Source organism: Gossypium arboreum, chromosome 11, assembly GCF_025698485.1.
Source record: "Gossypium arboreum isolate Shixiya-1 chromosome 11, ASM2569848v2, whole genome shotgun sequence".
Classification (NCBI taxonomy): domain Eukaryota; kingdom Viridiplantae; phylum Streptophyta; class Magnoliopsida; order Malvales; family Malvaceae; genus Gossypium; species Gossypium arboreum.
In genome coordinates this window covers 134,387,199-134,405,850 of record NC_069080.1, presented here as the reverse complement: position 1 = coordinate 134,405,850, position 18,652 = coordinate 134,387,199, and the positions used below count along the sequence as shown (strand labels likewise).

The window sequence follows — 18,652 nt, the reverse complement described above, 5'->3', positions numbered from 1 at the left end:
CGTGCTTGTTTATATGATTAGGTAAAAGCATTATGGAAGTCCATATATTAGAAGACAGATTACATTTTATACATGTATATTAGATTAAAGAGTAAATTGATCCTTTTTATTAAAAAATAATTTATTTTGTATTGTTAAATTTTGACGTAGCTGACGAAATAATCAATAGTGACACATGTATCTCATGCTGAGTATATGGATCCTTTTTTACAGTAGAAATTGATGAAATTTGTTTTTAATATAACGTGTAAGGATTAATTTTTTTTAGTAAAATGAGGCAAAATATAATCTAATTCTTGATACATAAGCTAAAATTATAATTACATTTAACATATAATTATAATAGTTAATTATTATAATGCACAAATAAATAAATTAATAATTAAAATAAATTTAAGATGAAACATTAATCATAGTAAATTTTCATGTGAAGAAAGTTTACATTAATAGACAATAATCATATGGTCTTTGTAGGGTCTTCAAGACTTTTAGTACTAAAAGTCTAAAACCCTCTAGAGTTTAAACTTAAGTGATAAGTTAATAGTTATAAACTTACCATTAGAATATATTATATAGTCAAGCATTATAGTACTAAATTATTATACAACTCATCATCGAATTAAATATTTAACTCAATAATTAATTTAATTAATCGAAACAAATTTAGAGAAAAATAATATATTTACATAAGACGATACTCGAATCTGGGATCTCAAAATTCTTACAGCCCCAACATTGTCATCAAGCCAAAATCTCATTGCAAATTGATAACACCACTATCAATGTAGATAGTTTAAGTACACTAAAGAGCATTATCCTCCTATTTATGGGTTGGGGAGAGATTATAGATTGTTTTAGGCATTGTCATACATTTTATGCACTATTATTCTCTTGTTTTTCTAATATATATTTTTAATTTTTAATTTTCAAAATATGGAGGGAGGGTCCAAAAATTGGGCTCCAAGTCCAAAACAAGATCTATAATTGGTGCCTGAAGTCCATTGAATAAAAATAAAATCCAAAGACAATCAAGACCCAATTGTGTATGTGGAAATTGAAAATTTTAAAAAAAATATTCAAACTAATAAGTTTGGAAGAAATATTTGAAAATGAAATGCAATTAAAGTTTTAAAAAATATTAAGTACTCCATAAAGAAATATATTTAAGTACTTTACTCAATTGATGTCACGGGTGACAAACTCAATTATGAAATTATTAAAGTATTCACTCTTTTAAATTATGATTAATATTATTATAATGATATTTTATTCCTTTAATTAGAAAAATTAAAAATACAAATCCAAAGGTCGAACACATGTTCAATACTATTAAAATATAAGTTTGTTATCACACATTATCTATAGTGGCGGAACCACTAACAAACCAGGGGCCATGGCCCTAGATTTTAATTTAAGCTTTTATAACTTATAAAATTTTAGATTAATAATGTTAAAATTATATTTTGGCCCTTAAAAATGATAAAATTTGATTTAGTCTTTTAAAAATATAAAAATATAGACTATAAAATAATGAAATTACATTTTACTATCGTAAAAATATAAATTTAATTTTGGCCCCCAAAAGAATTTTCTTGCTCGCTGCTGACTATCTATATTCAATATTGAATAAATTTTAAACGAAAATTTTTAGATGGAAATATAGATTAATTTTTTCTTAATTCAATAAGATTAATGTAAAATTATTTAATTTTATAATACATAATACATAATCATTTAATTAAGCTCAATAATTTAAATATATATGCATGAAAATATATTTTAAAATATCCATAAATTTAAAATAATATAATAAAATACACAGATACAAGTACATACCAATACTAGAACAAGAAACGGTATGTTTATCGGTTTAGAACTCACTACCTTGCTTCGCCCCCTTGATTAAATGGTACAAATTTTTTTTAGTCCCTTTTAAATATATATATATTTTTTAATTTAACCCTTTTATTATTTTAATTTAATGAAAACTTATATTTTTAACACTCTAAAAGTTTAATAATTCAATTTATTTTATTTTTAAAAAAGAATTTGGGTGTAAATAGAATCGTTGAAGAAGCTTTAAAATATTTCCAAACTCAGTGTAGAAAACAAAATACGTGATCTTCGAAACTCATCGAAACTCACATAAACAGCTGCTTTTTTACTACTAAAATCCCATCTCTTTACTTTTTGGAAATTGATGAGTAAGTCCTTTTAATTTAATTTGTTGAAATTTTGCGAAAATTTAGTTCAATTGTTAGTCAACTCGTGAACTTGAACCGTTGATTTGCTAATTTATTACATATAAATTGTCTTAGGTTGGTGGTTCGAGTATGCAAGTGAGTACGTAATTATTACTATACACTATACTGACACTTTTCTTCTGAGTTTTGTAGGCCATACTTCGTATCTTCTGTTAGAGTTGTGTGACCGAAGTCCTTACTAAAGAAATAAAATACAGTGACAAAACAATGAGATCTGTGTAGGGCTTAAGGTAAAACAGTGACATAGGTAAAATCCGTATAAAACTACACTTATTCTATTTGGCATTGATTAGAATAAAGTTTTTCAACCTTTAAATAGATGCAGTCGAAACTCCTCTTGTATTATTTGTTTTTCAACATTAGTGAATTTTTTCTCCTCTGCTTATGGTTTTTTTCCCTAAAAAGGTTTCCACATAAAATCTATATTATTATTTTTCTTATTTTGCAATCATTTTATTGTCATTATCAAAGTCTATTTTAACATCTCCACCAACTGAGATGCTTCCCTTATATGAATTCTACATGGTTCTCGATAAATGAGGGAACCAAAACACCAATATAAGGACAATACCTTAAAATTGTTGGGGGCTCGGTTGATTGTTCGACAGATTACACTTCAAAAACTTCTCCGGAAAGAGCCACCCGCCCTCGACAAGTTTTTTTAAAGAAAATTCTACATCGGCTTACTTTTAGACAAAAAAAAAACATTAAGTTAATAAAATCACAAGGATTAAATAATGTCAAATAAAACTAACTGAATATTAGCTCAATTGCCATCATTATCATTACAATTTGGAGAGGTTGTTTGTCTAAGCATGTATTATCCTCCAATTCAGGGGTTTATGAGCAATTTGGAAATTTGTATTAAAAACAATGTAAAATAGTAAGGACTGAATCTCTAAATTGAGAACAAGTCCAGGATGAAAATTAAAATTTGAACATTTATATATAACTGAGCAAAGTGGCACTAAACCCTAATAATTCTACAACACACAAAGTTCTTTTCCCTATTTTTTTTCTTTTTCATCCAAAGAAAAACAAAAATAAGCAAAGCCCACCATGGAATTAAAATACATGTCACACTAGGAAAAAAAACCCACTCTAAAATTAAAAAAAAAAAAAAGAACCCTTGAAAATGATACTTTTAAACAATGGCTATGGATAATTATATATATGGTCACTACTACATTATTATTTTATGATCCAATACTCTTCTCCTTTTAGACCTATCACTCGGATTGGAACGTTCAAGCAAAGATTTCAATGCATTTTGCAAGAAATGGACTGACTCGATGCTATGATCCTTGTCGGCAGCGACGATGAATACGTTGCGAATTCGCCCACCGAGCGTCGCCATCTCGGCTTTCAGGGTCTTCAAGTGTAAGGACTTTAGGATGTCGATTAATTCGGGTAAAAGATCGGATCGGTCCTCGCAACACAACGAGGCCTTGAATATCAACCTCCCGTCGCCTGAGTAATCGCACGAGAGAACGGTGATCTCGTCAGTTTCCGATGGCAAGTTGTCGAGCTCAGTCGTCTCGAGGGCTTGTTCTTTTAGTTCTTTTACTCGTTGGACCACCTTTGCTAAAAGGGAAGCCTTGTCTGTCTGAAGAAAAAAACAAAGGATCGTAAAAATCGGACCAGACAAGCCGATTCAATCGGTTGATTAGAAATCTATTAGTCTAACGGTTCAATTAAAATCGATAATAATAATGTTGGTATTTAAAAATTTTTAAAAATAAATAAATAAGAAATATGGCAAAATCTCAACCTCACTTTTAGAGTTAAAATTTTTCATCGCATGTGTACCAAATAATTATATTTTTCTAATATATCTTATATATGGTCAAAATTTATCATTGGTCCCTCTATTATACTAAAATTTCAAATTTAATCATTATTTTAATTTGACATAATTTAGTCCTCTATTATTTATAATGTGATAATTTAGTCCTCTATTATTTATAATGTTATTAATTAGTATAAATAATTAAAAAATTATAAATTTTTCTTAAGATATCCATTCAATCACTAAAAAAAATCATATCAGCATTCAATATTTCAATAAAAAGTTTTAAAAAAGTTAGCTATTTAGACAAACTAATAATATTATTAAAAAAGAAAAAATCAATAATTATATCAAATTAAAGTACATGGATTGAATTTCAAATTTAATTATAGTAAAAGTACGAAAACCATAAATTTCTTTAAATGAAATGTGTTTCCTTTAAAAGCTTATGCACTTTCCTACATGCCCTAGAGAAAAATAAATGAAATATTTCCTTTTAAAGCTGTTTTGAACACCTTTTTTTTCTTTCAAAAGCTTTAATGAATCCCAAGATTTTAGAATCTGAAAGAACTCTTAAAATTTTCTAGGAAAGTAATATTTTCCCAGGAAAATAAACAAATAACAACACTATATATGTATATATGTAATTATTGGTGATTAATTAAGAAATTTGGAATCTTTCTATTTGTATATAAAATATTATTTTCAATGATTAATAGTTGAAACGACTCCAAATAATTGTGTTAGGAAAACGTCAAGTCATATTTGACTGTAAATAGTCGAAATTTTCTATGTCTACTATTTTTTTTTCTCAGTAAACAAACAGTCTCCAAAGAGAGAAAAAACTCAACGTTCAACCATGCACACAAAACAAACGAATCAAAATGAAAAGCCATTTGATATTTTTTTAGAAAAGTAATTAACACAATTAAGTAATTAACAACAAAAAAAAAAGCTTAAATTATAGTCTTGGTCCTTTTATTATGATCAAATTAAGGGTTTGATCCTTGTATTTAAATTCAGCATACTTATTTTTTTTTTTACTATAATTTTATGTAGTGTTATTAGTTAGTTGAAACTAAAATAGTTAATGAATTAATTAATGATATTATAAAAGTAAATACACCAAACTATCATAGGACTAAACAAATTCAAGCATAGTAGAAGGACTAGAACCAGAATTTGACCAAAGAAAAAAAAAATATTTTCATACCAAAAACGACATCAAAATTCCACTGCGAAGCATGAAATTTTTTTTTTAAAAGTTTCCAGTCCATCATCGAAAACCCATTTGTGTTGAAGCTTCAGATTACCTAAAAACATATATATATATATATGAACACACGCAGTGTAGCTCCATCGATGCAGAAAATAGCCACCAAAAAAAAATTAAAAGTAATTTAATATAATATATTACCTTCGAATTACAAGGGAGAAGGGCTCTAAGCCTGTTGAGATGAGAGTTAATTCTCTCTCTCCGCCGTTTCTCCGCCTCCTTGTGGTTCTTCAACGCCGCAAGTGCTTTATCATGCGGTGTCGTTTCGGTGGTAACACCGGACATCTCCAAAGGGTAATACGTCGAGGAACTGGAGAAGCTTTGCATAGCCGGGAACTCGGAACCGGAAGGAAAGCCGCCGTAGGATCCGACGCCGTTTTCGGCGAGGAAACGGTAGAGCTCGAAATTCTCCGGCTGCATGCTTTTTTTGTTTTTCTTTTGACTTGAAAAGTTTCTAAGTTGGAAGTGAAATCAAAATGTCTCAAAAATGCTCTCTTTCGGTGGCATTTTGTCTTTAGGGTTTTAAAATATATATATAATGATCTCTTAGAAAAAAAAAAAGTTACTTCTTTTAAGTATTCAATATTCATATTAGATCCCGATTAAATTTAAAGTCGAATTTTTAAATGGAGGCAAAATTTTTCCGATTCTTATTTTTCCTTCATCATATTCAAATTTAAAACCTTAAAAATGGGGTTTAATCGAAATGAACTAAACTTGAATAATAGTGATGTAGAGCTTAATTAACTCGAAATCTAAGGCTCGAAATCCTTTAATGGTATTTGGTTTTTAGGGTTTTAAAATATATACGATGATCTCTTAAAAAAAATAATTTTTTTATGTATTTAATAATCACTTTATATCCCGATTAAATCTAGAGTCAAACTTTTAAATGGAGGCAAAGTTCTTTTGACTCTTTTATTTTTCTTCTATCGTATTTGAATTTGAAACCTTAAAAGTGAAGGTATAATAGAAACGAACTAAATTCGAATAATAGTGATCTCGAACTTAACTCGAAATTCTTTAATAGTATTTTATCTTTAGAATTCTTTTAAATATATAAATAATGACCCCTTTAAAGAAAGTTTTTTTTATAATCACGTTGTATCCCATTAAATTCGAATCAGAATTCATAATTTTTAAAGGAGACAAAGTTTTCTTGACATTATTTTTTCATCCACAATATTTTGAGCTTGTGATCTTATTTACTTGTTTGACCAAAAAATTAATCACAACTTCAAACAAGTTTTGACACGATAAAATTTCTTAATATATATTGATTTCCTTATAAAATAGTCTTCTTTTTCTCAAGCTTTTCGTTTCGGATTAAATATATATTCGAGTGTTAAATTTTTAAACATCAAATTCTTAGCACTTAAAGTTTTTTTTTCTTAAATCTAATTCAATTGTTAAAGTATCTAAAAGTTTTTATAAGTTGATACAATGCTTAAAAGCTATCCATAATCTCATCTCAACTCTCAAATAAGAGGAAAACGTGTTTCAACACACTCAAATCCATATCTTCTTATACTGACAATAATATCATTACTAATCGAATTAAGACTCAATCAACCATGTATATATATAAAGTATAATATAAAAGGTTAGTTAAATTCTCACGAGTTATCAAATATCGAGACATTTATATATATATATTATCATTAGTGTAGAACTAGTGATGAAATTTCAATGTGGGGTCTAAAAGAATGACTTGCAAAGGACAACCACAATATCTTTTATGTAAATAAATAAATAAAGCTAATGATTTCCTTTATTATTTTATTTATTATTTGTTCAAATTTTATTTATCCACTAGATTGTCTTATTAGGTGGGTGAAAAGAAAATTATTGATTTAAAAAAAACAATTTATATGATAATTAGTTTTTGAAAAAGGTTACTTTATATGCTAGATTTTCAAAAGGAGGGAAGTTTTTGTAGAGAGTTGAATATGGTATATACCCACAAAAATTGGTAAAAAGAAGAAGAAGAGTAAATGTATATTTTGTATGATAATTGTATTTTGAATATATATATATATATAAAAGATGAAAAATTAATGCTTGTAATTTTGCTATGGAGTCTCTTGTAATGAGATCGGATTGCATTTTTATCCCTTTATTAAAAAAAAAACAAATTAGTCCCTAATCCTATACATTAAACCAATGAACAAATTGGTCTTTGTACGTCAGCATAAGATACATGTCGCAAACTATATGTAACTGTTTGGATATTTTGTCAACCATACTAATTTTGTTAATAGAATAAATTGATAGAAATTTTAACAGAAATGACCAATTTATTATTTGATCTAACATATAGGGACTAACTTGCCCCCCGAAAAAACTTATATAAGTTATATCACACTCACGATAAATTAAAATTTTTCATCCAATTAAGTTAATATCACTTAACTCGTGACACTACCTCATTTAAGAACTTCATAAATTATATCATCCTTTGTATGGGTGAAATAGAAATATGTATAATATATTAAAAAATTTATTCTTTAATTAAATCATAGGTGAGGTGGTAAAAGATTTATGTACAAATCTTTATTAATCTCGAGTCCAACCCTTAGTCATTTGGTTTATTTTAATAGCGTTTTCAATTTTTTTATATATAAAAAAAACAATAACACCATTGTAATAATATTTATTGATTTCTTAAAAAAATGGTTTTAAGTTGTTTCTTAATTAAATTTGTATCACGAGTTAATTGATGCTCGGTTAACTCGTAACATAAACTCAGTTAAAATTTTTTAACTATGTAGATATAAATATATTAACAATAATACCTATAAATCAAACTAAGACTCAATCGACTATATTATTAAGAAAAATCTCTTAAATAAATAAATAATACAAAAGAGTAAAAGAAATTGAAGTGGAAAGTCAAAAACAACTTTTATTTTCTCATTTGTTGACTTTATAGAATTATTGCAACTTCTGGAATAAATCTGTACATGCTAAGCATATATATGGGAGATCAATAATCACCAGTTATTCGAGTTTGATTCGAATAAATTTGAATTTCATTTGATAATTATCGAGTTAAATTTAATTTTTTAGTATTTAATTAGAATGACTCGCTAATCTGATTAAGTTTTTAATTTTAATACATTTTTATAATATAAAATAATATTTTACTATTATTATATAGAAATAATGTAAGTATAAATGAACTCAAGCTAAAAAATAAATAAATTTAATTGAACTTGAGTATAAAAATTGATAGAACGAGTTTATTTGAGCCCGAGCCAAACTCAAATGAGTATTGAACCTCAAATTTTAAGTTCAGCTCGACTCTATTACACACCCTTAGTACTCTCTTCTTTTTTTTTTTAAATAATCTCGTTATTAGTTCTGATCATATCTATTTTTTTGGGCACAATGTTTAGAACTATCCATAGCTTCTCCCTAACCTATAAACAGGAGGATAATGCGTTTCAGCGCACTCGAATTCACGTCCTTCTGTATTGACAATAATGCTAATGCCAATCGAGTTAACACTCAATCGACCCCTAATACATTGATGAACCTAAATAACATTTTTTACTATTTAAATAATAAAATACATTATATCAACATTTATATATTTTTATAATTAAATAAACTCAATAATTTCTAATTTCTATGTTCATACTGATTTTTCTCAATTAAAAAAAAAAACTTGGTTTCAAATTTCAACCCATTCTTTTTGACTAACTAAATGGGAATCAAATATAAACATATGTACCTTTTCATACCTTCATCATGACCAGCCGAAAGTAAACAATGCCATGATAATACCCATTCAAATTGAAGTATGAATATCTACTAAAATCCTTTATAAAAATAATTTAATTATTTGTAGGATTTATAAAAAAATATTTATTTTTAAAAGTTTATTCAATTATCGATATATTAATGACAACTGAGTTATAGCTCGATTAGCATCGGCAATGTTACCAGTATAGGAGGATGTGAGTTCAAACACGCTGAAGCACGTTAACCTCCTATTTAAGAGTTGGGAATGGACTATGGGTAGTTATAGGCATTATATTACAAAGATCAGATATGATAAGAATCTATAATGAGATTAATATTCAAAAATTTGTTATTAAGTTATAAATGAATTTGTATTTTTAATGTTTACATATTTATAGTAGGGTTAATTGCACCGTGTACCCTTAAAGTATGATTCAAAATTTTAGTTTGTAGCTAAACTTGAAAATGTTTTAAACGAGTCCTCAAAATGTCTATATCATATCAATCAAGTCACCCTATCAACCTAGTTGTTAATTTAGACGTTAAATGTCAAATTTGGATATGACATGGAGCATGTTTAAAACATGCTATTAAATTATAAGCACGTATATAGAGGGGAAGTACAAAAAAAATTAAAGAAGGGGTAGAATTGAATTAAAAATTATTGGAAGTCAAAAGATAATTTTACTATAATAATAATTTTATAATTTTCAAGGGACTTAAAATTTTTTTTACCATATTAGTCCCTTTAGATTTGCCCATGTATATATTTTGAAAGGATTCTTCTTCTTTGTTTAAACATGTCGGGTCCTCATTGTTTATGCAATAAAAACACACATGTTTATAATTTGGTCCATCCGTCTTATCATATGTAATGATTTGATTAACATGATAATGATAGTTTGATGATTAAATTAAAAATATTTTAAAATTTAAAGGCATCTTAGGCAATTAACATTTTTATTATTGTGTTTTTTGTTAACAATAATTAAAAAAAAACACTAGATAAAGCAAACAGTTACTAATGACTATGCATTAAAGTACACGAATAATAATTAAAAATAATTTCAAGCAATAATCACCCATTATTATTTCTTTTTTAACAATTTGGTACCTAAAACTATTCATAGCCCAAGGGGCGAAGTCAGAACGATTTTTTAGGGGCGGATGAAATTTTAATTTTTTATACCCTATATCTTTATAATTTTTAAAGTATTAAGTTGAATTTTTATAATTATAAGGGGTCAAAGTACAATTTTATATTTACCAATTTAAAATATTTAAAAAATCTTAAGGGCCTAAATAGTAATTTTACATTTTAGGGGGGGCCAAGGCCCCTAGATTCACCACTGCATAGCCCTTCTCCAACTCATAAATAAGAGGATAATATGTTTCAGCACACTCGAATCCATACTCCTGCATTAGTAACAATACACATACCAATCGAAGTAAGACTCAATCAACATTAATCGCTAATTATTAAAACATTACAATAATGTATAGAATATGATGTCTACATTAAAAATAATAATAAATATTAGTCTTGGTTTAATCAAATACAAAGAAAAATAAATAAATAAATTCTTATTTTGGGAAATAAGAAAAAAATTGTTTAGTGGATATTTGCCTATAAGATTATATGATTTTTTTTATATATATTTTTAGCTATTTTTTTGGATCGAGTCAATTCAAAAACAAGTTTGGACTTGAATTTTTTTGGAATAGAGTTGCGGCTGGATTAGGCCCAAATTATGAACTGCTCTAATTCAAAGTATCCACACATGTATTTACATTTTGGTTTACGTGCTTTAAATATGCTACACATTAAATTTAAGCTGATATTTAACGTCAAAGCTGATAGATAGGTTCACCAAAGGACCTGATTGATATGATATTGATATGCTAAGGACTAAACTAAAATATTTTAAAATTTAGGGGCTACGTTAGAATATCCAAAAAGACGTTAAAGCTAAGAAAGCAAGGTTATTGGATCCTTACCAAATCATATCGTTGGGCCCATTAACACTATCCTAAATTACAAATCGGTCAAAATTTGTTGTAGTCCCTATACTTATAAAAAATTGAAATTTAGCCCATGTACTAAAAAAATTTAAAATTAAGTCCTCCTGCTTTTCTAATTCAAAAATCCCAATCCAATCATTTACTCCGATCGTATTTTTCATCAGAATTTGCTGACTTGGCATGTTGATTAATACTTCCGTTAATATCAAATTGATATTTTAATTTTTTTTCAACAAAAAATATAATAAAGTGTACCAAAAACAAATAATACAATAAAAATACAACAACAAAAATTAGCATTTTTCATTATTTATATGTTTAGATTTTCTTCAACGAATAAAAATTAATATGAAAATTATAAATTGAAATAAATTAATAATATATATTAGGTTTTATTTTCAATAAATTAGTTTTTAAATATATATATATATATATATAAGTTCAAGTCATTTTAGATTACTTGTGTGAGTCATTCTTGGATTCTTTCATATCCGAGTTTGAATAGAACGAATTTATAGTATTTATATTTTATAATTAAATCAGATTTTTAAATTTGGTTTTTTTTTTTTTAAGTTTCACTAATATAAAAACAATAGGCCCTTGTATGAGGATTCGAATTGCATTTTGCCCCATTTACTAAAAAAATGGGTAAATTAGTCCTTTTTGTTAAAAAATTTATCAACATAATGTACGCATGGAACTACTCATACCACTGTCTGGTTATTTTGACAACTTTATCAGTTTTTAATAATAGAAATTGTTGAATTTTTTAACAAAAATGACCATTTTTCTCTTTGAACTAATGGACAAAGATTGATTTGCCTATTTTATAGTAGAGGGGTAAAATTCAATCCAACTTTTAATACATTAGCATTCATGATACTTTTACTAAAGACAATAAATTACAAGTACAATATAGGTGCAAATTACATGTAGAACCCATCTAAATATAAAACACAACAGACGAAAAATTGAACAAAATCGACACATTGTGATTACAAAAGATGAGACTCGAATCAAAGTTTTGAAGATCCAAAACCTAACTTTTGTCAAAAATGTCAAAACTTTGGCTTGGGTCAAAATTGAAATTTCAAATAATCTGCCACAAATATGTGTGGGCCAAGTTGGACTAATAATTTAACTTAGCCCTTGTCCATTTTGTCTCTTTTATTGTAGTTCCTGTTGATATTGCTGGGCCAAGACAAAGCTGGAGGCCCTTCTACTCCCATTATTTTCTTCCCCAGTTTTTAAATTTTATTTAAAAATAATATTATAAACTTAAATACACTTATCGGTATTTATTTATAAGTCCTCAAATATTTATTCTATTTTACTTATTGATTAAGTGGTTTAATGTAGTTCATTAACGGTGCATGAGATTTATGCATCGATAGTACATCAAATATTATTTTTATATATTTTCTTTTAAATTTTAAATTTTCAAAATATATACAATTAAAAAACAAGTTGGATCGAGACAATTTTAAGCATTGGATCTTAGAGTTCAAACCCAACACAATCGAGTCATTTTTTTAAAAACTCTTTTTTAAAACCTAAAATTTTTCCCCAATTAAACTTAAACAACTAGCTCAACATTTAAACCGAGATTAATAAAATATTAATTCAAATAAGTAAATTTTTTAATTATCAAATGAAAAATAGAGATATTTAGTGTTGAGGGGGTCAACAACATTGGGAGAAGTCTTTAAAGTGTCATCAGTAAGACAACCGACCCAATTCCCCAACAATCGAAGGTATTGTCTCCATGTCGAGTTTTATCCCTAGCCTCTACGAAGAGTTGTGTACGATTCACGGAGGAAGGCGCCTTCGTTGGTACTTGGGTGCGGGGCAACTCAAATCACCAATCGAGACAACATGTTTGCAAACATTGCCTTGGTTGGTGGCTCGAGTCGCAAGTCACCCAGATATCTCCATTATTATTCACATGCTTAATACTAACACTTCTCCTAAATCTATCTCCACCAATTAAAGTGTCCCCTTAATAAACCAGACACAACATATGCTTTTTAAAAATATTATTTTTCGTTATTTGACAAGTTTTTAAAGTTGTTATCTAAAAATAAAATAAAAACTAATTAAAACAATCTAAATTCGTTGAATTTAAGTAAAAAAATTCAAAAATAATACAAGCATTTACTTCAAATTCATTAAATATTATAATTAAAACATTGTTATTTGAAAATAGTAATATATAACATATAAATTCAATCCAATAACCCAAGATTCGTTCGATTCAATTTAGTTAGTTTTCTCAACTAAATTAGTTGGGTCTACTTTCTCATGTTAAAATCAGTTAAGTTAGTTTGAAAAAAATAAAACCGACTGAACATATCAATTAAAACGATTGTACTCTCTACTTGTCCAATTCTAAAAACCTTAGTTAAAATCAAACTATATCAATCTATTGAATTAAAAAATTGATGGTACAATCGACTCAATCGAATATGAATTCATAAAATATCGAAACAATAAAAAGCCCAATTGTTCAATTGGTTGTACTAATTTATGATTTTTGGTCCAATTATAAATTTAACAATAATTAAATAAAAACATTAAAAAAATCGATTTAATTAATTTAACCGTTTTTTAGCTTGATTCTACTCCTCTATACGATATGTTTCTTTGAACTAATACCGGAACAAACCAATTTGACAGACTGATTTGATCATATTCTTAAAAAAATAAAAAAATCCATAAATAAAGAGGTCTAAGTTTTTAGAGGGTTTCCAAAGAGCCGACCTAACCAGACCTAAACCTAACCTAAAAGACAGCTATGGGGCATAGACTCAATGCCTTACCTTTTTTTCAACTTGGAACCCTGCAAATGTTTTCTTTTTCGCAGACAAAAATCCCAGTCTCCAGTTACAGCTGGTTCGCCCTTTTACACCCCCGCCTTTTTATTACACCTTGCTTTTTGGTCTGCACCCTACTTATTTTTCCTATAATTTCACATTTAGTCCCTCATTTTATTAACTATTCTCACTCTGGTTTTTGAATTTAGAGGATTATCTCGATTTGGCCCTTAAACGATGATATCTCCTTCTAAAAGTGGACATTATCATTTTAATTTTTCAAATTTTTTTTACACTTTTTAATAATGTTGGTATTTTAAAATTATATTTTTCAAATTTTCATGTGATTAAATTGAAATATAAACTGCCCAATTATGGAATTGAAGTGTTTTACAATTTACAAAAAATCATATTTTAAAATTTCTTTTTTGGTAAATGATAAAAGGAACAATTTTTATATAATTTAAACAAACAATGCTAGCTTTATTACGAATTGTACCTGTATGAATATTTTAATGATAAAAAGGACTTATTAGGTAATATCACCATACACCAGCAATAAAGCTAGCCCTTTGTCTTGTGTATTAAATATATGTGGGGTTGGATTTTATTCCAACATAGGGATCCCAATTCCATTAAAATAAAGCACATATATTACCTTGAAAAAAAGGTTTAAAATATAAATATTGCAAGAGGGCTTCACTTTTCATAAAAAGGACCAAAAAAGCAAAAAGGCAAAGGACTGAAAAAAAAATTAACATTAAAAACAAAGTCTATTCCAAGCACGTTTTTCTTTTAAATATTGTCAAAAAGATAAATAAATAAAAAAGATCAGATAATTTCACTATAAATCACCATATCAGTTGGACAAAATTATAACAGTGATTTTTTTAAGAAGAGAAACACCAAAACGTTGCCGTTTGCAAAATGATGGGAGGGTTAATTTGGTCAGTCTCCTTTTCTTTACTCTTGTCAGCTTCAAAGTCCCAATAGAATGTAGTAAACCAGTGTTATGGGAAGGGCAATCAGCATTCCAAAGATAACCCTGCAATGAAAAATTATGTATCATCGGTAAAAAATAAAAACCTACTCGAAAAATGAGCAAATCCATTTTTTTTATGTTAAGATATGGATTTGGGAGGACGTTTTGCTCATGTTTGTGATGTTATGGGGACTAGTTGGATATTTTTCCAAGTAGAGAAACCGAAATGCAATAAGAGAATGAAAAAGAAAAGGTGTAATGAGAGAAATGAGAGAAGATAAAAGACCATTTTGTTCATATTTGTAATGTTCAGGGACTAGTTTGCTTATTTTCTAAGCAAAGAATCAACAGGGTGTTCTATGGTATTTTTTTTCCTTTTCTTCACATAATGAAAGTTTAAACATTTCTATTGACAAACAGGAGAAAAAGGGTGTCATGACTTATTGGTAAAAATGCAAATCTGTCATTTTTTGTCAATACAAATTTGGGGGACCATTTTTTAAACAAGGACCAATTTGCATATTTTTCAAGTAAACGGATCAAAATGCAATCCGAACACTATATTTATAAGAATTGAGAAAAGAGCAAAATGATCTTACCCTGTGCTCAATATATCAGGATGAACATTGTATTCCTTCGCAAAGACGAAAGGTACGATCCCTTGCGGAAGAGCTGCCTGAGAAAATTAAAACCCGAAAAACAAATTCTTAACCTCGGAATCAGAATCGGAATATACTTATTTAACGGTAGAGAATCACTGGAAGTAGGATTTACCTGCACGATAGCAATGCGGAGAAGAACACCTCTTAACCCAACAGCGATCGAGGCAGCTGCCATAACCGCAGGACCAGTTAGGAACCGAACCGCCATAGCAAAGGTCGCGATCGTGTTCCCGCATGCAATTATCCTTGGTTGAAGTGCCATGAATAAGCCTACAAAACAATGGAACTTGAGATAAACCAGAACCCAAAATAAACAAAATCCGACAACATCATGACTTTACCAAGGCTAAACATGGCCATTCCGAGACCTGCATTGGAAAGAATCGATATCGAACCGGCTACTATGGCAGGCATTTGGATATTCCACCTACACATATGCAACAAAACAAATGAATTTGAATGCAGAGTTTAAGACAAATTTAGTGAAAAGAACAGCCGATGTAATAGTTTTACGCACTTGAACGAAACGAGAGACCAAGTGAGACCGATCAAACTCGAGTAAGTGTTGGGATTCCGGATTAGTTTTCGCCACACCATGATCAATATAAGTCTAGTCATAACACTAGCTGGAGGCATAGCGGTCGGCTTTGTTTCAATCTTCGGGTTAAGTTCAGTCGTGGAACTTGAACCAAGCTTGGAAAGAACCGGTCCTTCTCGATCGACACCGCCGTTCGTTGCTGCCTTATTACCGAAAGTGAATTCGTCTCTACCATATTCATCATAATCTAAAACCACAAAAACATGAGATTAAAGCCAAATCTAAACCCTAAACCCTAGACACAATTTCCGTTTTCTCTTCGAATTTGGTGAAAATTTTAATTTGGTCCCTCCAAATTTTTTACAACTTCCATTATCTTTTTAATTTTTTGAAAAATTTACTTGAGCTCTTCTAAATATTTTCGAAATTCTCATTGATTTTGCAAAATTTTAATTAACACCCCAAATTTTTTGAAAAAAAAAACTCCTAAAACTTTTCAAAAATTCTAGTTCGGTCCCCAAGATCTGCTAAACCCCAAGTCAACAACACAAAAAACACAATTACCCTAACAAAAAGAACAATCCAAAAAGACAAAAAAAAAAAAAAAAACACAATCAAAACTTGTAATAGAACACCAAAAATCAATGTTTTTATACCTTTATGATGATGATCATTGCCATAATCTCCACCTTTGAAAACATGTATACCACCTTCAGAAACAGGGGAAGCACTTGAACTCCAAACAAACATATGCAAATCCTTTCCACCACCATCACCGCCACCGTTTGCCTTCTTGGGAGCAGTCACCGGAGAAAAGATCCCAGCACTTGTCGGAGCAGGATATGAACCACCATTTGATCTTATACCATTATTACCAAACACCCCAACGCCATTCTCTTCATCAAATCCTGTCCCATAATTTGATTGCCTTGGACTAACATTGTTCTTCCCCCCATTCACCATTGAATAAAAATCAGTATGGTTAAAACTAGAACCTCTTGGTGTTGGATTCCTAGATGATTGAAGTGAATAAATTTCAGCATTGGTTAAATTAGAAGGTCTTGGTGTTAACCCCATACCGGAATTCAAACCATGTGACCGGCGAGAAAAGATTTCCGATCTTGAGCTAGTTGATTTCCTCACAGTAACATGAAGTTTCCCATCATCACCGACTTCAGCATCGGTTTGTAAAGGTTCTTTACCATCTAATGACAAAACATCAGAATCAACTTTAAATGAAATTATAGAACCAGCAGTATCTGGGAACTGTTCAGCTATTAATAGCTTAGCACCGCGATATTCAAACAAGAATAACATCAAAGTGTACCAAATTATACATTGTAAAACCACTATTTGAACCATTAAACTCCCTGAATAATCCCCATACATGCCTTTTAACAAAGGGATGCCCATTACTAAAGTATTGGGGAGTGTTGAGAGTGAAAATAAGGTTATGGACCATTCTAAGGAACCCCTTGAGCTAGTTCTTGACCATATGGCTAAAAGTACTAGGACGATGAGTTTTTGAAGGGTATCAGCGGCTATGAACCTTAAGTTCATGGTGTATGGATTGTTAGTTGATATGAAATGGAATGAAAGTAAAGGGACGGCAAATAAAGCGACGAAACGGTTGATGCCGGAACATTGATCGGGGGTGAAGATTTTCCACCATTTGACTGAACCGTAAGCTAAAATCATGGCTACGTAGAGAGGTACAACGGCGGTGAGGACATGGTAAAGGTCTGTTGCACTGATCATTGTGGGATTTTTGAAAAAAAAATGGAAAGCCAAGGTGAAAAACAGGTTGTTTTGGTTATTTTGAGGGGTTGAAGTGGTTAAAGAAAGGAAAAAAGAAAGGTTCCTTTCAGCCCATTGTGGTGCTGGGGTTGATGGGTTATAAGGGAAGAAGAAGGGGAAACGGATAAGAATGGTTTGCCGGTGAGTTGGAAAATGGTTTTCAGGCGATAATGGGGATGGGATGGGAGAGAAAAAGGAGGGAAGGGGAAAGGAGTTAATATTTAAGGGAGTTGATGGCAGACAAAGGTAATGAAAGCATGGAGGTGTTTTTTAAAGAAGCATTTAGGTAGAGAAAAAAGGAAAAGACTTTTTCTTATATTAAAAAATAATAAATTATATTGTTAATCACTTCATTATTAACTTGGGTTTGGATGAACGATATTGGTGCGTTTCGTTGTGTTTAATTTATTTTTTTATCTCGTTTTATAGTATTATTATAATATTTAATTTTATTGTTATTATTATTTTATACTAATTATGGATTAATACACCACTCAACTAAATTTATTTTTAATTTTTTTGTTACTCAATTGTAAAATGTTACAAAATTATTACTCAATTATTAATAATTTTCTTTTTGTCATTCAATTACAAAAGTTATAATTAGTCACCCAATTATTCAATTTTTTCCTTTGTGGTCACCTAACTTAATGACCAAAAAGACCAAATTGAACAATTGGATAATTATTTATAACTTTTCATAGTTGTATGACTAAAAAATACTAATAATTATGAGAATACTAATATAATTTGTCCAAAAAT

General features: G+C 28.8%; 2 protein-coding genes across 2 annotated transcripts; both read right to left on the bottom strand.

Annotated features, from left to right (window-relative positions):
• Nucleotides 1–3,185: 3,185 nt before the first annotated feature.
• LOC108472703 (transcription factor bHLH106) lies at nt 3,186–5,863 on the bottom strand. The gene is made up of 2 exons (XM_017774258.2): nt 5,471–5,863; nt 3,186–3,870 (listed from the first exon to the last, which is right to left on the bottom strand). The coding sequence occupies exons 1-2, from the start codon at nt 5,747–5,749 to the stop codon at nt 3,448–3,450; spliced, it is 702 nt and encodes a 233-aa protein (XP_017629747.1). The 5' UTR covers nt 5,750–5,863; the 3' UTR covers nt 3,186–3,447.
• An 8,791-nt stretch (nt 5,864–14,654) lies between these two features.
• Nucleotides 14,655–18,172, bottom strand: LOC108470650 (probable auxin efflux carrier component 1b). Its single transcript, XM_017772034.2, has 6 exons — nt 16,750–18,172; nt 16,073–16,340; nt 15,897–15,982; nt 15,668–15,825; nt 15,493–15,569; nt 14,655–14,956 (listed from the first exon to the last, which is right to left on the bottom strand). Exons 1-6 carry the CDS (start codon nt 17,849–17,851, stop codon nt 14,890–14,892), a joined length of 1,758 nt encoding a protein of 585 aa, XP_017627523.1. The 5' UTR covers nt 17,852–18,172; the 3' UTR covers nt 14,655–14,889.
• Nucleotides 18,173–18,652: the final 480 nt, after the last annotated feature.

Excerpts from the sequence above, each read along its gene's own strand:
- LOC108470650 (XM_017772034.2), bottom strand. The coding sequence starts at position 17,851 with ATGATCAGTGCAACAGACCTTTACCATGTCCTCACCGCCGTTGTACCT. Across the intron at positions 16,341-16,749 it reads CAATGATCATCATCATAAAG|ATTATGATGAATATGGTAGA; the intron begins GTATAAAAACAT and ends TTGTGGTTTTAG. Across the intron at positions 15,983-16,072 it reads TGGTCTCTCGTTTCGTTCAA|GTGGAATATCCAAATGCCTG; the intron begins GTGCGTAAAACT and ends GCATATGTGTAG.
- LOC108472703 (XM_017774258.2), bottom strand. The coding sequence starts at position 5,749 with ATGCAGCCGGAGAATTTCGAGCTCTACCGTTTCCTCGCCGAAAACGGC. Across the intron at positions 3,871-5,470 it reads TTCTCCCTTGTAATTCGAAG|ACAGACAAGGCTTCCCTTTT; the intron begins GTAATATATTAT and ends TTTTTTCTTCAG.